This window comes from Centruroides sculpturatus, unplaced genomic scaffold (genome assembly GCF_000671375.1).
Source record: "Centruroides sculpturatus isolate CEXI.00-Female unplaced genomic scaffold, Cexi_2.0 scaffold186, whole genome shotgun sequence".
Lineage (NCBI taxonomy): Eukaryota > Metazoa > Arthropoda > Arachnida > Scorpiones > Buthidae > Centruroides > Centruroides sculpturatus.
Genome location: NW_019384354.1, coordinates 301072 through 320305, shown reverse-complemented (window position 1 = coordinate 320305; position 19234 = coordinate 301072). Strand labels below are relative to the sequence as shown.

General features: G+C 27.5%; 2 protein-coding genes across 2 annotated transcripts in view; one reads left to right on the top strand and one right to left on the bottom strand.

Moving 5' to 3' along the window:
• The window catches only part of LOC111639139 (glutamate receptor ionotropic, NMDA 2B-like), a 29369-nt gene extending 28982 nt beyond the window's left edge, over positions 1–387 (top strand). Inside the window, exon 17 of the mRNA XM_023384929.1 lies at positions 2–387. Within this exon, the coding sequence (XP_023240697.1) occupies positions 2–116 (115 nt within the window). The 3' untranslated portion in view covers positions 117–387. The remainder of the gene's footprint in view (position 1) is intronic.
• Positions 388–5764: 5377 nt separating this feature from the next.
• The window catches only part of LOC111639331 (general transcription factor 3C polypeptide 3-like), a 68713-nt gene continuing 55243 nt past the window's right edge, over positions 5765–19234 (bottom strand). Inside the window, 14 exon segments of the mRNA XM_023385191.1 lie at positions 5765–6054; positions 6127–6214; positions 8259–8383; positions 12016–12091; positions 12205–12303; positions 12381–12467; positions 13135–13236; positions 13318–13397; positions 13478–13543; positions 14059–14188; positions 16286–16317; positions 16428–16608; positions 16677–16823; positions 18264–18395. Coding sequence (XP_023240959.1) covers positions 5804–6054; positions 6127–6214; positions 8259–8383; positions 12016–12091; positions 12205–12303; positions 12381–12467; positions 13135–13236; positions 13318–13397; positions 13478–13543; positions 14059–14188; positions 16286–16317; positions 16428–16608; positions 16677–16823; positions 18264–18395 — 1596 coding nt within the window. The 3' untranslated portion in view covers positions 5765–5803.

The window sequence follows — 19234 nt, the reverse complement described above, 5'->3', positions numbered from 1 at the left end:
GGAACAAGATCCACCCAGAAGATATGACAAGTAACCATATCAACTACTATAACACCAGCTCCTGCCTGCCATCCGGTGGAAGGATGGAGATAGCCGAAATAGAGACGGTCTTATGATTCCATCATCATCTCTCTAGACTTGGTCTGCCTAGTTATGTAGACGTGCATCTTGCCTGTCCTCCATGTTAAGCCACATCTCGCTCAATATAACTATATTCATCTAATAAAAATCTATTTATTCCATTAATCTGAATTTCTTTACATAACTTCTTTTTTTATTTATAGTGGATTGAGTTAAAGATAACAGTGGCTAGAGAAGCATGTAGACAATAAACATTTTTATAGAAAACTGATATTAATTTTTATTGATAGAAAATAATTTTATCGTACTTATTACTAAAAAATTCCTCAAATTAATCCACATATTTAATGCAAATATAAATACAATCTTATCAAAAATTGACTCACAAAACACAAAATGACAGTGCTTATTATCATTATTATATTTGCTTGCATCATACTGACCTGCAGCAATAGAGTATTAGTATAATTTTCTATTGTGGTACTACACATAAATATTAATGTACGAATGTATTGAGTTTTATAAAACTTTCTAGAATGATATAAAAACAAATAGCAACTAACTGCAGAACGAAAATGCTTATTGTTTATAAGGCAACTTCACAATACACACGGTAAGTACCTACCATTATAATTTTGATACTACAATTACACTTTTGAAGAATTTGCTAAATAAATGGTTTCATTAATTTCAATATTCTAGCATTATATACGGTGTTTTGCAAAAGAAATGCTCCATAAGAGACTATGTAGAGAAGCTCGTAGATAAAGCATCGGGGACACAATCATGTAAAGTTAATGTCCTGCTGCGTCGTGCCGGGTTTGTAATGGCGTACGGGTCAGAACTGACAATTAGTATTTAATTTAACGGTCACTAAAGGAAAGAAGATAAGCTCGTGAAGGGCAAGATAATTCTACAGAATTTCCTTGCAGTAATTCGTTGGGTTTTGTAATGTGTAAATAAATTATTCATTTTACTTAGTTACTTAGTGTTTATTTATTAGTATTATTAGACTTATTATTGGTTAATGATATGAAAAATTCAGGAATTAATACTCGCCCGTCATCAATATTAGTACGTAATTTCTCTTTTCCCTCATTTGGAACAGTCGGTGATAAAATGAAGAAACTGCAGCTCACACCGGAGGTTATTTCTCGTCAATCTTGTGAAATGTTTTCTTCCAGTTCATCCACAGTTTGCAAGGTTTACGGTAAGCGATTGCTTTGAAATGTTTCCATAAGAAGAAATCAAGGAATGTTACGTAAGGGGAGCTAGCGGGCCATTGGTGCAGGCCGTAACGTCCAATCCAGCATTGATAGATTGTAGATAGACCATACTGCCCATATCAAACATGGTGACCCCAGTGGCTTGTTCCTGCAATGCTACACCCTCGAGCTGCTGGTTTTATCGCCGCATTAAAGAGAGGTCCAAAGGAAGTATTTGGGCCTCCTCTTAATGCGACTATCAAAAGATACTGGGGCCCAGTTAGGTTCACTTCAATGAAGAAAATGTTCAGTACTCTGTCTGCCACTAATCAGCCCAAACATTTATTTTTTGTGGCGTTTGAGTTTGGCTTATGCGAGCGTCGAGGGGATCCGTGGGTGCCCCAATAGCGACAATTATGTTGTGAACTCGACATTAAAATAGAAAGTCGCTTCGTCAGAGAAGCATGAGCAATGAAGTAAACCAGGATCATCCCATAACAGATTTCATAAAATTCAACCGTCATCTGCAACTAATTCTTGCATAACTAATTTGTAACCATTTTGATCCAACAATTGTTCGATCAAAATGGGGGACCCAGGTTCGCATCCGAACTGGCCGAAAAATCCCCAGGAATTTTTCGGGGGTGGTCCGTTCGGATATGTCGGGCCCCGTCCCTCACTACCCGGCAGCCCCATTGTGGGCCTGGCCGAACCCATAATGGGCTTGCAAAAAGAGGCCCTCTTAGTGCCCACAGGGCGGAGAGTTAAAAAAAAAACACCATGCACTTGCCTCTGATGCTGTCTACAAGTTTCTCCGCACAATCTCCTATGGCGCGTTTCTTTTGGGAAACACTGTGTACGTATATAGGGCGTCCATTTAAACAACCGTCCAAGGGCTAAAGATATTTTTCCAGCATTGCACGAGTGAATGTATGTGGGGCACGCTTGTACCAGCCCTAAAATAACCGAAGGAAATCAATTTATGATGACGAAGTATAACATATAATGTTTGACTGTAAAAAGATTCGGTCAACACTGCAGAAATTGATAGAAAAAAGGTGAACCTTGGGTTGTTGTAGAACATGTTCAAAACGATCGTCTTCACCGGAAATACAAAGATGTGGAAGGTCGAGTGTGGTGTTATGGTTTGATTTATTTGTATACAATGCGACACATGGGCGATCTGCCGAGGGGAGGACTTTCTAAGGAAACTGGCCATATTTAGGTGTTACAAACGTTAAAAAAGTCCGGAAAACTCCAGTGCGTTGGCCAGGCTTAAATCCAAGAGTCCAGTGTCCAGTTTTATTCACTAGGCCACAGGTGGGTGCTTGGTGTTAAGGTTTTACAGGTCTATCGTATGCATCTCTCCAATTCGCCAGTATCACTCGGCACTGATAGATGGACATTATACACCGATGCTTTTAGGCGACTTCAAAGGAAAAAATCCAAATTAGCAAGCTACTCGACCAAATACCACCCACCCAACTCATTCCCGATCAGACGTGCGTCAGAGACTCTCGGAGCAGTTTGGCACCCGTGGCCACCACGTTCCCCAGATCTGACCCCTCTGGATTTTTTCCTGAGGTAACCTAAAAGCATCGGTGTCTGGAGAGCGCCTACGATGGGACTGTTACTCCAAAAATGCCACGCTCGACTGTCTACACCTTTGTATTGCGGAAGGTGGCCATTTTAAACGTGTTCTATAACAAAAAGCTCAATTTTGTACCAATTTCTATAACGTCATCTCTATCCTTTACAGTGAGACATTCTTTGTAGGTTATCCTGTCTTCATAAATTGATTCCCTTCGATTATTTTAGCGCCGTTTCACCATGTGTTATGCACTCGTGCAATGCTAAAAAATCTCTCTTGCCCCTGGGCGGATGTTTGAGTGGACATTCGATATATACGTTACGCCAAATCTGACAACGTTGCTCGTTTCGGGAAGTGGACAAAAATTTATAAAATTCGTTCCAAATTCACGAAATTGACAATCGTGCCAAGAGGCACTAGTGCAACATTGTGGCGAATTTACAAATCATTACTTTTTTTAAATTTTTGGCTCTTTCCGCCTTGTGGGCACTAAAAGGGCCTTTTTCATACCGTCAATTCGGTCAAACCCATAATGGGCCCGACATACTTGCCCTCGTAAAAGTCCTGCGGATTCGATCGAGTTCCCCAGAAGTCACCTTAACCACCTTAGCCATTAGGCGTAAAAACTTACGTTAATGGGCTGCAATTTTCAAATTGCAGACCTGTAAATTCCGTCTGTCTTTCATTAATATCGAGGTGTTAAGCAGATGAAAATCTAAAAAAGATTAGAAGCCCTGATATCTCTAACTATATACAAACTTCCGATCTGAACCGGAAGTCACGCGTCTTTTTAATCAATGATGATTAAAAATTGCAAGCCCGCATTATGACACGTCACAATAAATACTTACTCGTTTAATTTAATGTTATAAAATCATAATATTTTACATTAATATAAAATTATTAAGCGATAAAATAATCATTGATATATGAATTTATCACTTTTTAATTTTATTGATTAAATTTTTCTGTGGAGAATGTAGAAAAGTGCACTTTACATCTTATTCCTTAGTAATAAGGACATTTTCATTGGGCCAAAACTTTCAGGATTTTTTTAGATTTATTTTCAAAACGTCGAGTTTATGAAATGTATTTGAGTTAATTTATGTATTTATTCTTTTATTTAGATAAATATAAAAATGCAAAACGAATGCGAATATTTTTGAAAATTTTTTATTGTTTATCTATTTTTCTTTTCGCCACGTATTAAAATTTTTGAATACTTGCCATTGACTTGATGGGATAAAGCAACACAAGGGCAGTCTACCAAGACGGGTGTGTCTTGGGAAGACTTTGAGAAACTGGCCCTTAAGTGTTAGATATGTGGAGAAAATCTGGAAAATTCCTGTTGGTTATGGCTCAGGACCAACTACTGGTATTCAATGGTTTTTATACACTTTGGTCATTTTTAATTTTACACAAGAAACAATTTAAAATGCTTATTCTTTAAATTATAAATTTTATTACATCCTAAACTCTTCTGTTTTCAGCAAGAGCAGATCCAAGGGCTATTGGGGCTTAAACATTCATTTGAATCACATTACAGAGACTTATCCACATTCTGATACAGATTCAAATGGTAATATTCAAGAAATACTTGAAGTGAAGAATAGCAGCTTAATGAAACCATTTCAAAATACTGTTTTATTGATAATAATTATACTTTCTTGATATAATTATATGCAAAAATATCTCTAAAAATCAATTTATAAAGAAACAAGGAGAAAACAAAGAAACAAACATGTTACCTTTCAAACCAACTACATATCTGCAATTAATCATAGAATATTGACTGTATTACAGCTTTATGCCATATTGTCAATAAATCTATGAATATTTAGCAGTAAAATTATCAGCAAGGAAAAATGTTTATAACAAACATTTGTTGAAAGAACTTTGATTTGTCCTTATTTCTATAGATAAACTTACTCAATTTCTTCAGCAAAAATGTAATGCTATTTTTTAATGGATTAATAAACAAGTGTCATATAAGTTTCATTGCTTTCTTACCAGGAAAAACAAAAACCTGTAAATGTTTAAGAGTATCATTAATATATAGATATGCTTTATTATTTTGATATACAGTATTTTATAAATTTAACTGTCAAGAACTGTGAGATTCTTTTAAAACATCCTCCATACATAATTTAAAAGTTTTAAAGTAATAAATTGCAGTTAAGAATGCAAAATTGCATAGATACAAAATTTCTATATAAATATTCATTAGTTGTAAGATAAATTGTTTTATAATCAATATAATAATGGCTAGCATTTAATACTTTCAATTAAAATAATAAACTTTATCATACAATACAAGCTCGTGTTAATTATCGATGCTATTTTTAATTACTTTTTAGAAAAACTAATTTAAGTTATAATTTAATTTCTGATTTAATGAAAAATCAGTGGTAACTTGTTTAACTTTTCAAAACAAAATAATTATCTTTATGCAAGAAAATTTGAATTTAAATTTTCCTTCTTTCAACCTAACTGATTAATGCATGTGCATAATTAATGGCATTTTGTAGTAAAATAAATTATCTTCATTAGTTTTTTTCCTTGTCAGCTTTGTTAACTCATCAATTCAAAAAAATCAATGCAAAACTTTTTTTAAAATTAAAATGTAAAGATTATGAATAAATCAATAGTTTTTCAGTTTTTCAATTCTATTTGAAAACATTCTTTGAATTAAATTTATACATAAATAAACTTAATATTTATTATTTAGAATTTATCATTTAAAATTCTGCTAGTATTTTTATTTTCTTCTCCCAGAATTTATAGACTTTTCTCTGTTAGGAATAATTCAATTTAAATGTAGATTAGTCACTTATCTTTAAATTAAAAATATAATAAAATTAATTTGAACATACAGAATTTTAAAAATTTTTAGTAGTTTATTATATAAAATTTTATATACAAATTTTTAAATTATACAATATCTACGCAGATACATTTGGGCTAAAGCAGTTGCTCCACTAGCTTGGTATATCAAACACATATTATATGCAATTTCATGCCTCAAGTCAAAAATATCCTGCAAACAATTTTCTAATTAGTATGGAAAAATGTTTATTATTATTATCAGTTGTTCAAATTTTACCTGATTGTCTGCAGAAATAGGAAGAGGACAAGCCAATGCTTTCTTGTAGAAGTGTAAAGCGACACTGTTCAGACCTGTAACAAAAACCATACTGAAAAGAATATATTCTCTTGATTGCACTCATAAGTAAAATTTAGATAACTTACCTAACTGATGCATGGCCCTTCCTAGATTATACAGAGACTCTTGACATTCTCCTCGCAATTCATAATATCGCATCAGAAATGCACAGCTCTAAAAAATAATATGTAATATTATAAGTAAAACAATACATAGAATTAAATATTTTAATAAATTCTCTATTAAAACATCTATAATATAAAATATTTAACAGAAAGGTGAGGCTCCAAAATAATTTTTTATTAATGTCTTTTGATTATGTTGAGTGTATCTATATATTAAATTGTTGGTATCAAATCCAATAATTGTCGTCTTGATGCTTCAAACCTTAATTTGGGATTCAAACAATTATTAATTGTTTGAATCCTCAACTGAAGGAGAATACTCCAGTTAATATTTTCCTTCAATTGAAAACCTTACTGCACTAAGCATCCTCCTCTTCATTGATTTAGTTAACAAACAAGATAAAATTTAAAGTTATAGAATTATGTCAGTTACACATAAAAGCAATTCTCATTATATTTGTTAACAAAACTTCTGAAAAAATGTACTTGTGTCCAATATAAAAATCATATTATTACAGATATAAAATTTATTCTCTTTTAATTTAATTCTAATAATAATAATAATAATTATAATTAATTTTCTTCTGCTTTTAAGTGGGTGTGGTTATTTTATACATAATTTTTATTAATTTTCTTTGAATAGTTCTCCTGTAATTTTGATTATGTTTGACATTTCTTTTAATTTAATATTTATTGTAAAATTTGTAAAATTTTTGTAAAATTTGTATTATGTATGTATATGTATATGTATATACAGTATATATATATTCTGTAATAATTCATTAATTATAATATTACTGTGGTTTTTTTTACTGTTGTGTGCAGATTTTTGTTATTTATATAAGTTTATATTCCCTGCATCATGGGTGAAACCAGTATGCATAAATAAATAAATAACTAAATAAACAATAATTAAAATTCAATTTTAATTGTTTTTAAATATTATTTTGTTTTATAATTTATTAATACTAAAATAAAAGGAAGCAATTGATCTTTATTTTTAAAACACAAATCATAATGTAATTTTACTTTAGTTTTGATATGACTTGACTAATATTTCCAAAAATATGTTAGTTTTGTTATTAATTACAAAATAATTTAAGTACAATTTAATAATAATGAATATCATATATGAAAATCCTATAAATCAAATAGTTTACATTAATTTCTTCATTGCAATGCTCTTTATTACATATATCTATCCATCCCAATTTGCTCAAAATAAGAAGAATCTATTTAGTAGCCATAACTTTACCAGAGTATAACAATTTTTGACTTGACTAATATTTCCAAAAATATGTTAGTTTTGTTATTAATTACAAAATAATTTAAGTACAATTTAATAATAATGAATATCATATATGAAAATCCTATAAATCAAATAGTTTACATTAATTTCTTCATTGCAATGCTCTTTATTACATATATCTATCCATCCCAATTTGCTCAAAATAAGAAGAATCTATTTAGTAGCCATAACTTTACCAGAGTATAACAATTTTTGAATGGATAGTGCTTAAAAATGTCATGTTATGACATCAATCATGCTGTCATATTTGCTTGCTACTGAAAATAAAAAGTATACAGCATTTTTTCAGCAATCTTTATTCATAAATTTGAAACAAGAGTTATTTTATAAATAATTGACTTAGTCTACTACATCATAATTTGAATTTTTCTACAAGTTACTACATCAAGAAATTTTGGGACACACATTTCTATAAAAATCAAAATTAAATTTTTATTATTGTTTGAAATTTCACAGATGTTTTAGCATAATTTAAACTTATAAACAGCAAAAATTTTTAAGTATTCAATTGTATAATATTGGAAAACAAATAAAAATTAAAAAATTTTCTTTAAAAAAAAAAATCAACTAAAGCATGTGATATTACTATATACTATAATGATATTATAGTATATTAAATAGTAATTAATAATGAATTGTTTAGTGGCTAGATGTGCTTCTCAGTAGAAAATCCTCATTAAAATCAATATTGAACAATAATCTTTACATATGAAGAAAATATTTAGTTCGTAAAATACAGGAAGAGAATAATAATAAGTGCAAACTAAATAATAATTTATCTAACCTGAATAACCAGTGAATGCCGTTTCTCTGCAAATTTCTGGCAGGCCAAATGGACAAATGTTAAGCCAATACAAAACATCACATATGGATCTTCTGGTGTTGTCTTTAAAATTGGCATGTATTCTCCTAGATAATGTTTAATTAAAATGTATTATAAATTATTTAAAATTGTAAAAAGCAAAATAAAGTAATGATTATTGAACTTCATAAATTAAATTTTTAAACTAAAAAAATTTTATTGTAATTCTTATTTTTTATTTAACAAAACTATTTTACTAAATATATGTTATATTAATCTTTTTAAACATACTATTCTAATTTATAATTTATTTATATTTTTTATTAAAAAATATGAATTTTTACAAATACAACAAGTATTAAGAATAAACAAAGAATAATTCTTTAAAAATAATAGCAATGTTTATTAAGGTATTTGTTCTATCAGACTGTAAGTTCAAATACTATTTCATGTATACATACTTGCATTTATTGGATTTAATAATTATTGTTTTTGGAACATTCTACAGCAACTATTGTTTTAACATTGTATCCATTCAAAATTAGCATATTAAATTACATAGCTACTATAGTAAATTTACTATAATAAAGTTGGAATTAATTAAACTAATATTTTTAAAATATCAAAAAAAAATATAACCTTTTCCTCTTTCCAGCAAAATGTTTTCCATTAATAAACCATTTTAACAATTAACAAATAATAGGGTTGACAGCAGACCTGAAGTAGGCCTATAATATAAATAAGAACGAAAACATTTGTTTGTTCCATTAATAAACATTTTACTGAAAAAAGGAAAAGATTATATCTTTTGATATTTGCAACTAGTTTCAGGTTTACTTTATATATTTTCTTGAGTAATATTTTTCATTGGTGCAAAAATTTTGAAAGAAAAAAGAAAACAAAAACTAGCATAATACATATTATATAATTAAATTTATCAATAAAAGGTATGTACAACCACAACAATTTTGATTTATTAATTTGTTTACTTTTTAATATTTTTCTCATCTTATTTTAAAAATATGCATGACTTATTATTATTAAACATTATACATTGAATATTTGTCAATTAAATTTTTTAAAAAAGATTCTGAATTAATATTAAAAATCTTTTTCCTACCTTTTAATGATACAGCAATTTATTATTCTATTAAACTTTACCAAAAATGAGTACTTTTTATTAAAAGAATAAAATACAGATAAAATTGACAGTTTCAGCTAAAAACAAAGATTATTTTGAACTTCTAAATTTAATTTTGAAATAACAAAAAGCAAATCTCTTAATGTTTATTTTACAAATAAATTTTATTTGATATAAAAAATATCAAGTTGTAAACATGATAATTAATTCATTATTTTGATGTTTATTGACTCCAATCGAGATGAATTAATCAGGATGAATTAATCAGAAAACCTATGATTTAAAATACTTGGTAATGAAATGAGGAAACGATATTAGTTAGAAATTAGCATAGCGTAGCATTAATAAAAAGCAAGAAAGTACAATTTGCATCACAGAGTGATGACATGACTGATGAGAATGTAAGATAATGTAAATATATTTTTAAGATTTAATAGATAGATAGATAGAAGGAATTGCACTTACATGTTGAATCTATAAGTAAATGCTGATAAGCCTTGAATAACTTATTTGGAATTATGTTAATATAAAACTGCAAATATGGTAATTACTAGAAATTCACAATTCTATAACTGATTTAACATTTTTTAGCATTCATTTTTCTAAAACAAAGATGTACACACAGCCAAACCCCATTATCCAAATCTGATGTATTCCTGAAAATGATTCAAACATAAGGAACTAGGATATCAGAAAAATTTTTCATAATTTCTTATTATTTCTACCTTTGTGCCTTATTCATCAATAACCCAAATCAATTTACTCAAATGAATCTAAAACATTTATTTACCTATCAATCCATGATTTTAACATTATATTAAAACACTCTATATTAATTAAAAACTCAAAATCATGTTAACAAATAATGAGGTCATTAAAAGGATATGTTTATAAGCATATAGATATAGATAGCAACGAAACTGTTGTAATAATACTGTCCATTTTATATTAAATTATTATTGTATAAAGCATAAAAGCAAAACAACAGAAATAAACATATGACCAGATGAGTGAAGATGTCAGAGCATCAGCCTACAACTCGGGAGACTTAGTTTCAAATCCAGCTGAGCCAGCCAAAGAATTTTTAAATAGATGATCTATCCCAAATATGTCAGGCCCCATACCTCACCACCTGGTCACCACCATTAGAGACCTAGCCAAAACAATAATTGGAATGGAAAATAAGGGCCTCTTAGTAATCACACAGGATAGAAAAAGTTAAAAATGAAAATAAATAAACAAAAATATGAAGTACTGAACTTACTGTATAGAAATGTTAAGAATAAGTTCATAAGATTGCACTGAAATTTTACATAATCACATTATAACACAAACAAAATGCCAATAAAACAAATAAAAACACACTGGAAATATCTATTTGTGTCCCAAGTTCTCATTTTCATTAGTATGACTTCAATTTTTCACAAATGTACTCTGAATAAATTTGTAATACCAAGATTTTTCAATTCAGATATTCCAACAGGTACTATAGAATCCCATTCAGAGTGTTGGGAATTTGTAAACAGAGAGTGCAGTTACAAGACTATAACCATATTTGTTATAAACATAAGTCACATTTTTCATTATATTCAAAATTGTGTTCAAACAATTTAAAAACAAAAAGTACATAGAATATTTTAACAAAAGTATTGATTTAATTAGGAAAACTGCAATATCATATCTTTTGCTTTGCATGAATTTTGAGTTTAAATTCTGAAAACGTGAAAATTATATACAGTAGAGCATCGATTATCAGATTCCCGATTAACCGTCACATTGGTTAACAGACCGTTCTAGTCAGCAAATTTCAAATGTCCGCTAGTGATGTGGCACTACAATATTTGGCTGTCTTGGCTACTTTAATATTATTTTTGTTAAATTTTTGCATGTTTTAGCTGGCAACAGTGGCTCGACCATGAAAGGGAAACCAGTATTTAAATGAGACTTAATTTTCTAATTTTTAACAATACAATAGTGACGATTATTATTTAAAAAATTTGTTAGGCTTAACATCGATGAAAATTCAACGCGAAGTAGGTTAATAGCGATATACTAATATACTAATTACATGATATATAATAATATACTATACTAATAATGTATTTTTCATACTTTTCGGTTATCTGATTTTTCAGTTATCCGACCAACCTGAGTCCCCAATTGAGTCGGATAATTGATGCTCTACTGTATATAAATTTTTCAAATAAAATTTTATAATTAAAGTTGTCACAATAGTTCAATGTGTGCATTGCTATATTCATAAACTCAGCAGAGTGTGTAGTCATTTACAATTTTTTTCATTTAACATTTAAAATTTCTATTGAAAAGAAAAAAGAAAGGGAACTGGACTTGTAAAAGTAATGGCATTGATTTGATTATTTGAAATAAGATTATTCCTTAAGTTTATTTATTTATTTATTATAATATAGTGTAGAAAAATCCAATAACTTTCCAAAATGCATATAATGTACTGTACTGTACAGAGAATTAACAATATTTCTATAAAAAAAGTAAAGTATGTAATGTATAACTCTATATATCCTCTATTAAAGCTCTGCATTTATGTAAATTTATATCTTATTATAAACTGTAAATTACCTAATGCATGTTTGTAAGTGCCTGCAATCATTGCCGAATGTCCATTAAGAAACTGTAAAGGAACATGATCTTGATTCTGAAGGGGAGAAAAAAAACTCATTAAACAAGATAACTTATATATTAAAAATTCTGTTTAATAAATTTTATTATAAATAAAAGGAAAATATCAATTTAATTAGATTTGTTTACTTTCCACAACAGCCTCAAACAAAAACGATTATGTCGAGTATCCTTATTCATTATGACAATTTGAGAATATAAATTCCATAGCTTATTATTGTTTATATGCTGTAACAATAAATGATTTGAGTTAAATTTAGAAAAACATATAATTTTTAAAATTAACTAAAAGCAATTTGACTCACTTTGGTAACAAGATCTTTAATGAAGCAATATGCATATTTAGGACATCTATTATAGTAACATGCTAAAAATGCCAAAAAATCTGTTTCCTTTGAGATAAAAAGTAAAATATTTTATATTATATATAATAATTAGTTTAAAATATTTTAATTTAATAAAAAAATAAATAAAATACATATAAATATACACAAATACACATACACAAGTTCCAGTTAAGAATCCAACATACAAACCAAAAAAGAAAAAAAGTTTACTTTAAAAAAAACTAATATTAAAATGGTTGTCCAAATATCATAAACAGCATTCTTCTAAAATTTGATAAATTTTATTTGATGTACAATACTTTTTAAATTCCAAATTAAACAAAATATAACTACTACTAAAATTTTGCTATTATCAATAATTCAATCTTAAAAAAATGTTAGTCTGTGCTGACTTTCAAGTTTTACCTTGTCTTGAAAAAAATCAACTTTGAAAATTGTAAAGTTTGCATTGTCCCTACAAATATAACATTACACAGTAGAGTGAACCTTCTATAGACACTTCCTTGTCTAAATATGTACAGTTGGCTAAAATGCAAAAATTATATTGAAAAGTGGGTGAGGAAAAAAATTGACTTCACTGTGTAATTTGTATTCCTGTGGTATGAAAAGATCGAGAGACTAAAATTTGTGTTATCTGTAGTTATGAATATTTTTGTAAACTTCTTCCTGGATTTTATTATAAAAAAAAATGTTTAACAACATTTCTACTAACCTTGCTTTTATTCATTTTAAAAAATATAGATGAGGTGCATGCTTTCATTGCACATTCTTGTAGTTCCTTATATTTTCCTAGCTCATATAATTTCTGCCAAACCTTAAACGTACATATAAATGTTACAAATAGATATTTTATGAAAATTTTTCAATTACATAGAAATGAAAAAAAATGATTCACATTTAAATAAAGTTCCCACATTTCTTCTGGAGTTATTTTAGATTCAGTAAACTTTGGTTCAGGAGGAATTTGAGATGGATCTGTTCATAAATATTTTAGTTTAAAAAATAAAAACATAAATCAAATTACATTATTTATTTAAAACTTTTGCTTTATTTACCTTCTGCCTGTCTAATTTCTTTCAAACATTCAATTCTTCTTTTATGACTTTGATTAAATGCAATTGCTAAAATAGGTTTAATTGAATTTATCATTAATAAAATAAAATAATCAAGGATTACAACATTAAGAAAAAAACTAATAATATTTAAATTGTTTACATTTAATGTCAAAACTATTGATTTCAAATTATTATTTATTACATATTATTAAATATAAATATGAAGTTTAGAAAAGTATTTAATCTAAACCATAAAGCCTTACAATCCAACAGAAAGTTTTGGAGAACAAACAGTTTCAACTGACTCAGTCATTTCATCAGACAGTCAAAAATATAAATATATATTACGCAAAAGTTCCTGCTGGATTGTAAGGTTTCATGGTTTAGGTTATATTTACAAGTTAAGATTACTAGTTTAAGTAGTTAATGAATCCATTCACAGAAAATTAGATTTTACTATGAACTAAAATACAAAAATTTTTTAAAATCTACCTAAATTTTGTATTTACACACATTAAAAAAAATCAAATCTTTATGAAATAAATTTATTTTATTTTAAAATTATTTGAATAATGTTTTACCAAAATATTCAGAAGGTTTATGAACTGGAAAAAAATGACTTGATAAAACCAACATTCCGCATTCTATATATTCTTTCCATGACTTTTGCAAATACAATAAATTGCATCTTTCCATTAATAACTGCAAGTCCTAGATAAATATATAATATTAAAAATAGTTACATATGATTTAATTTAATTTAATTGTATAATTACATAATATAAAAATGTACAAAATGTGTAAATGATGTTAGAAATGAAATATAGTAGAAGTTCATTAATCTAGCACCTTCTGAAAAGTAGCTAATAATCCAGAATTATCTGACAATAACCTGGAATGTTAAGATTCTGCAAATTGAAATTTGTTTGGAAACATGGTGCGCTAAAAACCCTGGGCAGACATGAGGGATGTGGCCATGCATGTTTCTTCATATCAGAAAATACGGGATCAAAAATGATGTGATCAAGAAAAATGACTCATTATGTTAATCGACAGGCCAATCCAACTTCTAGGCAACACACTTCATTTCAAAATCAATCTTAACACAATACACTCATGTATCATCTTCAAACTGATTAAAGAGAGTACATAAACAAATCAGAAGCACACAACAATGTCTGCAACATTCAAATCATATATCTTATTAAATTTTGCAAAAATTCAACATTTTGATAATCTGGCACCACTCTAGTCCCATAGATGTTGGATTAACAAATTTCTATTGTATGTATAAATTAAATTTCTCTTTAAAAAATTTATATTTAAAGACAAAAATCTTACTGATCAATAAACTAAAATTATGAAATTATAATAAATGATATACAGGATGAATGAATAAAAATTTTAATTGTGACAAATAGACTTGACAATGCCACGAGTAGAAAGTGTCTGACTAAATAAACTGATGGCATATGATGCCATCAATTTATTTATTTACAATTTCATATTTTATCCTTCAAGCCCAGGGTAAATAAATGTCATGACTTCTTTTTATGCAATATGTATCAAAAGATACTTAAATCAGTATTAAGCATTACTGTAAGTCAGTAACAAGCATTACTGGCTCACAGAATCACAAAGTCTAGTCTTCGTAGATAAACTTTAGACTTGGTCACCCAGTATATAATAATAAAAAAGTCAACCATATAACAACTTTTTAAAATGAAATTGGAACAAAAATTATTATAACAATCAGAAAAAACTCCTTCTATGATCAAACCTATTACTATTAATTATAAAAAATTTTTACAGCATTTCTCTTTAGTTCCTACAGACAAAATATTAGATGTAAAAAATTTTTATTTTATGCACTTTTATGCAATCTTTTACATCTAGAGATTATTACAATATTTAACTTAAAATTTTTTAAATATGATGTAAAAAAAGACAAATTAATACTCTAATTTACTATAATTCTTAAATTTATATTTCTGTTTAGCTAAGTTCCTTTTTTCTATTTATGAAAAAAATGTTTCTCATTTTGCTATTAATTTAATTCGAAAACAAAATTGTTGAATTTGTAAAGTTAACAAAAAACAATTAGAAAAATCAACTGATTTTTGTGAAACAATGTATAACATGTGCAACAATAACTATAAAATGATTGAAACATAAAATTTACTACTGATAAATGTCTGCTGTTTCAAAATAGAGTGGAACATTTTGTTTGAAATACAATAATGATAACTGTTTAAATGATTTAACAATAAGAAGTAATTGAAAAACCAGTAATTACTTATTAAAGAAAAACTACAAAAACATCTTTATATCAACCATAAATGAATTTCATTACATTATCTAATAACAGAAAGATGACAAATCAAACAAATATACTTTTGAAGTCATTTTATCTGTTAAAGAATTCAACAATTTATGAAAAAGAAGAAACATATTTATAGCTGCCATAATAGCCAAGTTCAGATTACAAATAAATAATAGATGACAGCTGAAAACTTTCCTCTCTTCTTTTTTTAATAAGTTACAGAATTTTGAAATAATTACATTTCACAAATATAAATAAATAAATAAATATACTAGTAAGTTAATTTATAAAACTAATACAACCTAAACAGAACTAAATGTAATATGTCCTCATAAATTAATGCATTCTTGGAAAATAGATTAATTCCAGGAATGCTATTTTCCAACAAATAAATAAATAATCATATTAATCTTCAGCAATTAATACTGTACTTTCAGGTTTTAATTAAGATTGATAGATTAAGAACTTTTAAAATAAATACTTACAATTGCAACATCTTTCTGACCTTCTTCATAACCTAAAATTAAAAATAAATATTATCTGAATATTGACATTAAAAATAATTCCTTTCTCATTAATCATGTTTTTGTTAAATATAAATTTAAAGTATACAAAAATACAACTTGCATTGTTTTAATGCAGTAATAGCTTCTTGTGTTTTACCAGATTGTTTTAATAGATTTGAAAGTGAAAACCTAGCACCTATATGACAAGGTGCCATTTCTACTACTTTTTTGTAGACTTCAGTTGCTTTTTCTTTTTCATTAACAGCATTAAGACACTCTCCATATCTAAGCCAGACAGCTGCCTGAAAATGGAAATATTTAAGATAAGAATAGGAAATTTTTAAGATACTCGTTTTCATTCTTTACTTACCATGTTATAATTTTCAGAATTAACAAGAAGAGATAATATTGGAATGGCATGAGCATATTCTTTGGCTTGCATGTATGCTTCTGCAATATCTAAATAAAGATCACCTACTTCTTCTGGATTTTCTTGTTTTAATGGCTCTGTTAATGCCTAATTTATTTAATATACAAAGATAACTAATATTTACTAATGCCACTTATATTTAATCATAAAATAAATAGAAAATATAAATACTAAAATATATATATATTATTTGGCCCAAACTAATTTTTCTATTTTTATTATGATATATGTACATGATAAAAATAAATAAATTATTTATATCTGTAATTAATGCAATGAAATAACTAACATTTTTAGATATATCATCTATTTGTATCAGTCTACTTAGTCAAGGAGATACAGTATCAGATTATTAATAGACTTGTATCAGTCTATTAATAAATTTCCATATACAGTACAATATAAAATGGTTTATGATTAACTTAAGAAAATCAAAAAAATTATACAAAAATGAATATGATAAAAAAAATTTTATTTATAGAATTTCAAAGATTTATTTCTAATTATTATATATATAATTAGAAATAAGGAAATTATGCTATTTGATTTAGTTTTACAAAGTAAACTTATTTAGTAAGAAAAATTATAGAAAGCATCAAGAAAATCTTTTTTTGTGCTCATCATGCATTCAAAGATCCTGAGAAAAAAAGGTTTATAATGTATGACAGCACCTGACATATTTAGGTCAAATCATTATTAATGCTTTTTAAAATCCAATCCAGATTTGAACCCAGATTCTACAATAGTAATAAACTGAAGTCTTTGCTGTTTGGACATCTAGCCATTCATGTGTTAGAAATATTTAACATATTATCTTTTTTCTTTTAATTCTTTCAATTCAATAAAATCAGTTCAAAAAAACTTTTTATTTCCTATGTTCAAATCAAATTTCAATGATATTTCATCTTATATCATCTCTCAGATTTAAATTATTCAGATGAATTAAATGATAAAAATTATAGCTATTAATAAAAAAATTTATAAGAAGAATCGTACAATCTTCACATTATTGAAAATAGTAACATTACTTCAGTTGTATCTAAATCATAATTTTAATATAAAATTTTGCTGTAACTACATTCAGTTTATAACTGACTTAAGTCTGTACAAAATTTGAACAATTTATAATTATTTATAACTATAATTAAGACAAATGAAAAGAAATTCGTCAAGTTTTCTGTCAAACAATTGAACCTATAAAATATTATAACTATATTTCATAAAAATTCTTAAACTATGAAATAAAGAGTTACTTTTTATAAATTCTTAAGTAATGATTTTCTATTTGTTTTATCAAGATTCAACATCATTGTAAAATTTTATCATTGAGAAAATTATGAAACATACTATATTTTTATTTATATTTAAGATATTTCTGATATATATCAAAAATATCTAATTTATTAATAAAAAAATTAATAGGTTTTTCAAATTAAGTTATTTCTTCCATTGATGTTTATGAAACTAGATGATCAGATCATATTTTTTAAAATAAATTAAATTTAAATATCTATTTTTTGAACTTACTGGAACTAGATGCAATCCTTTACTATGTATCAAACAAACTACCAACTTAATTTGAAGGTCAATTGGCAAAACATCTGGAACATTACAGCTGTGAAATGAAAAAACAAAACAATGATAAAACACATCAAAAAACTTAATGATTATATAAAGGGTGTTCAATAAATAACCAGCCAAATGCAACAGCATGAAATAGAAAATTTATTTCATCAATAATTGCCCTGATTATTAAGGGACTTATCCCATTGTGACACCAGCCTAGTTATGCCCGTTTGAAGAATGTAGCAGGACACTGGTGGAGCCAATGTCAGACAGCATCTTATACTTCAGTGTCTGAAGAAAATCATTGCCTTTAAGTGCCCTTTTGAGTTTCAACACTGTGCACAGTATCAACACTCAAGTGTATTGCAGCTGCAATATGCAATTATTCATCTGTTCACTAGCACCAAGTCTTCCACCATTTGTGCATTTGTGGTGTGGCTGCATTCTGCGGATGTCCCAATCATTGGTCATCCTTCATACTTGAAAATCCTGAAATTTTTTGGCCCACACCTTCACCTGGGCAAGGCTTAGGGTTTATGGACATACCGTGTTTCCCCGAAAATAAGACAGTTTCTTATATTAATTTTTGCTCTAAAAAATGCACTAGGTCTTATTTTCAGGGGGATGTCTTATATTTCCATGAAGACGAATTCACATTTATTGTTGAACAATACGCTAAACAGGTTCGAGAGAACACCTTGCGACACATTCAACTTAACCTTTTTATAGTGTCCACATCGAGCTCGATGACCAATTAGTGCTTACTGAACCGTAGCACTATGCAAATGTGATGTGGCGTGATTCCCAGCCGACCAATTAGCGATCACCAGCGATAACATTATGCAAATCTGTGATTCCCAAGCCATAGTCTTATGCAAATCATGCCGTGTGGCGTAATTGTCTGCTGACCAATCAGTGGCTGTACTTTCAAC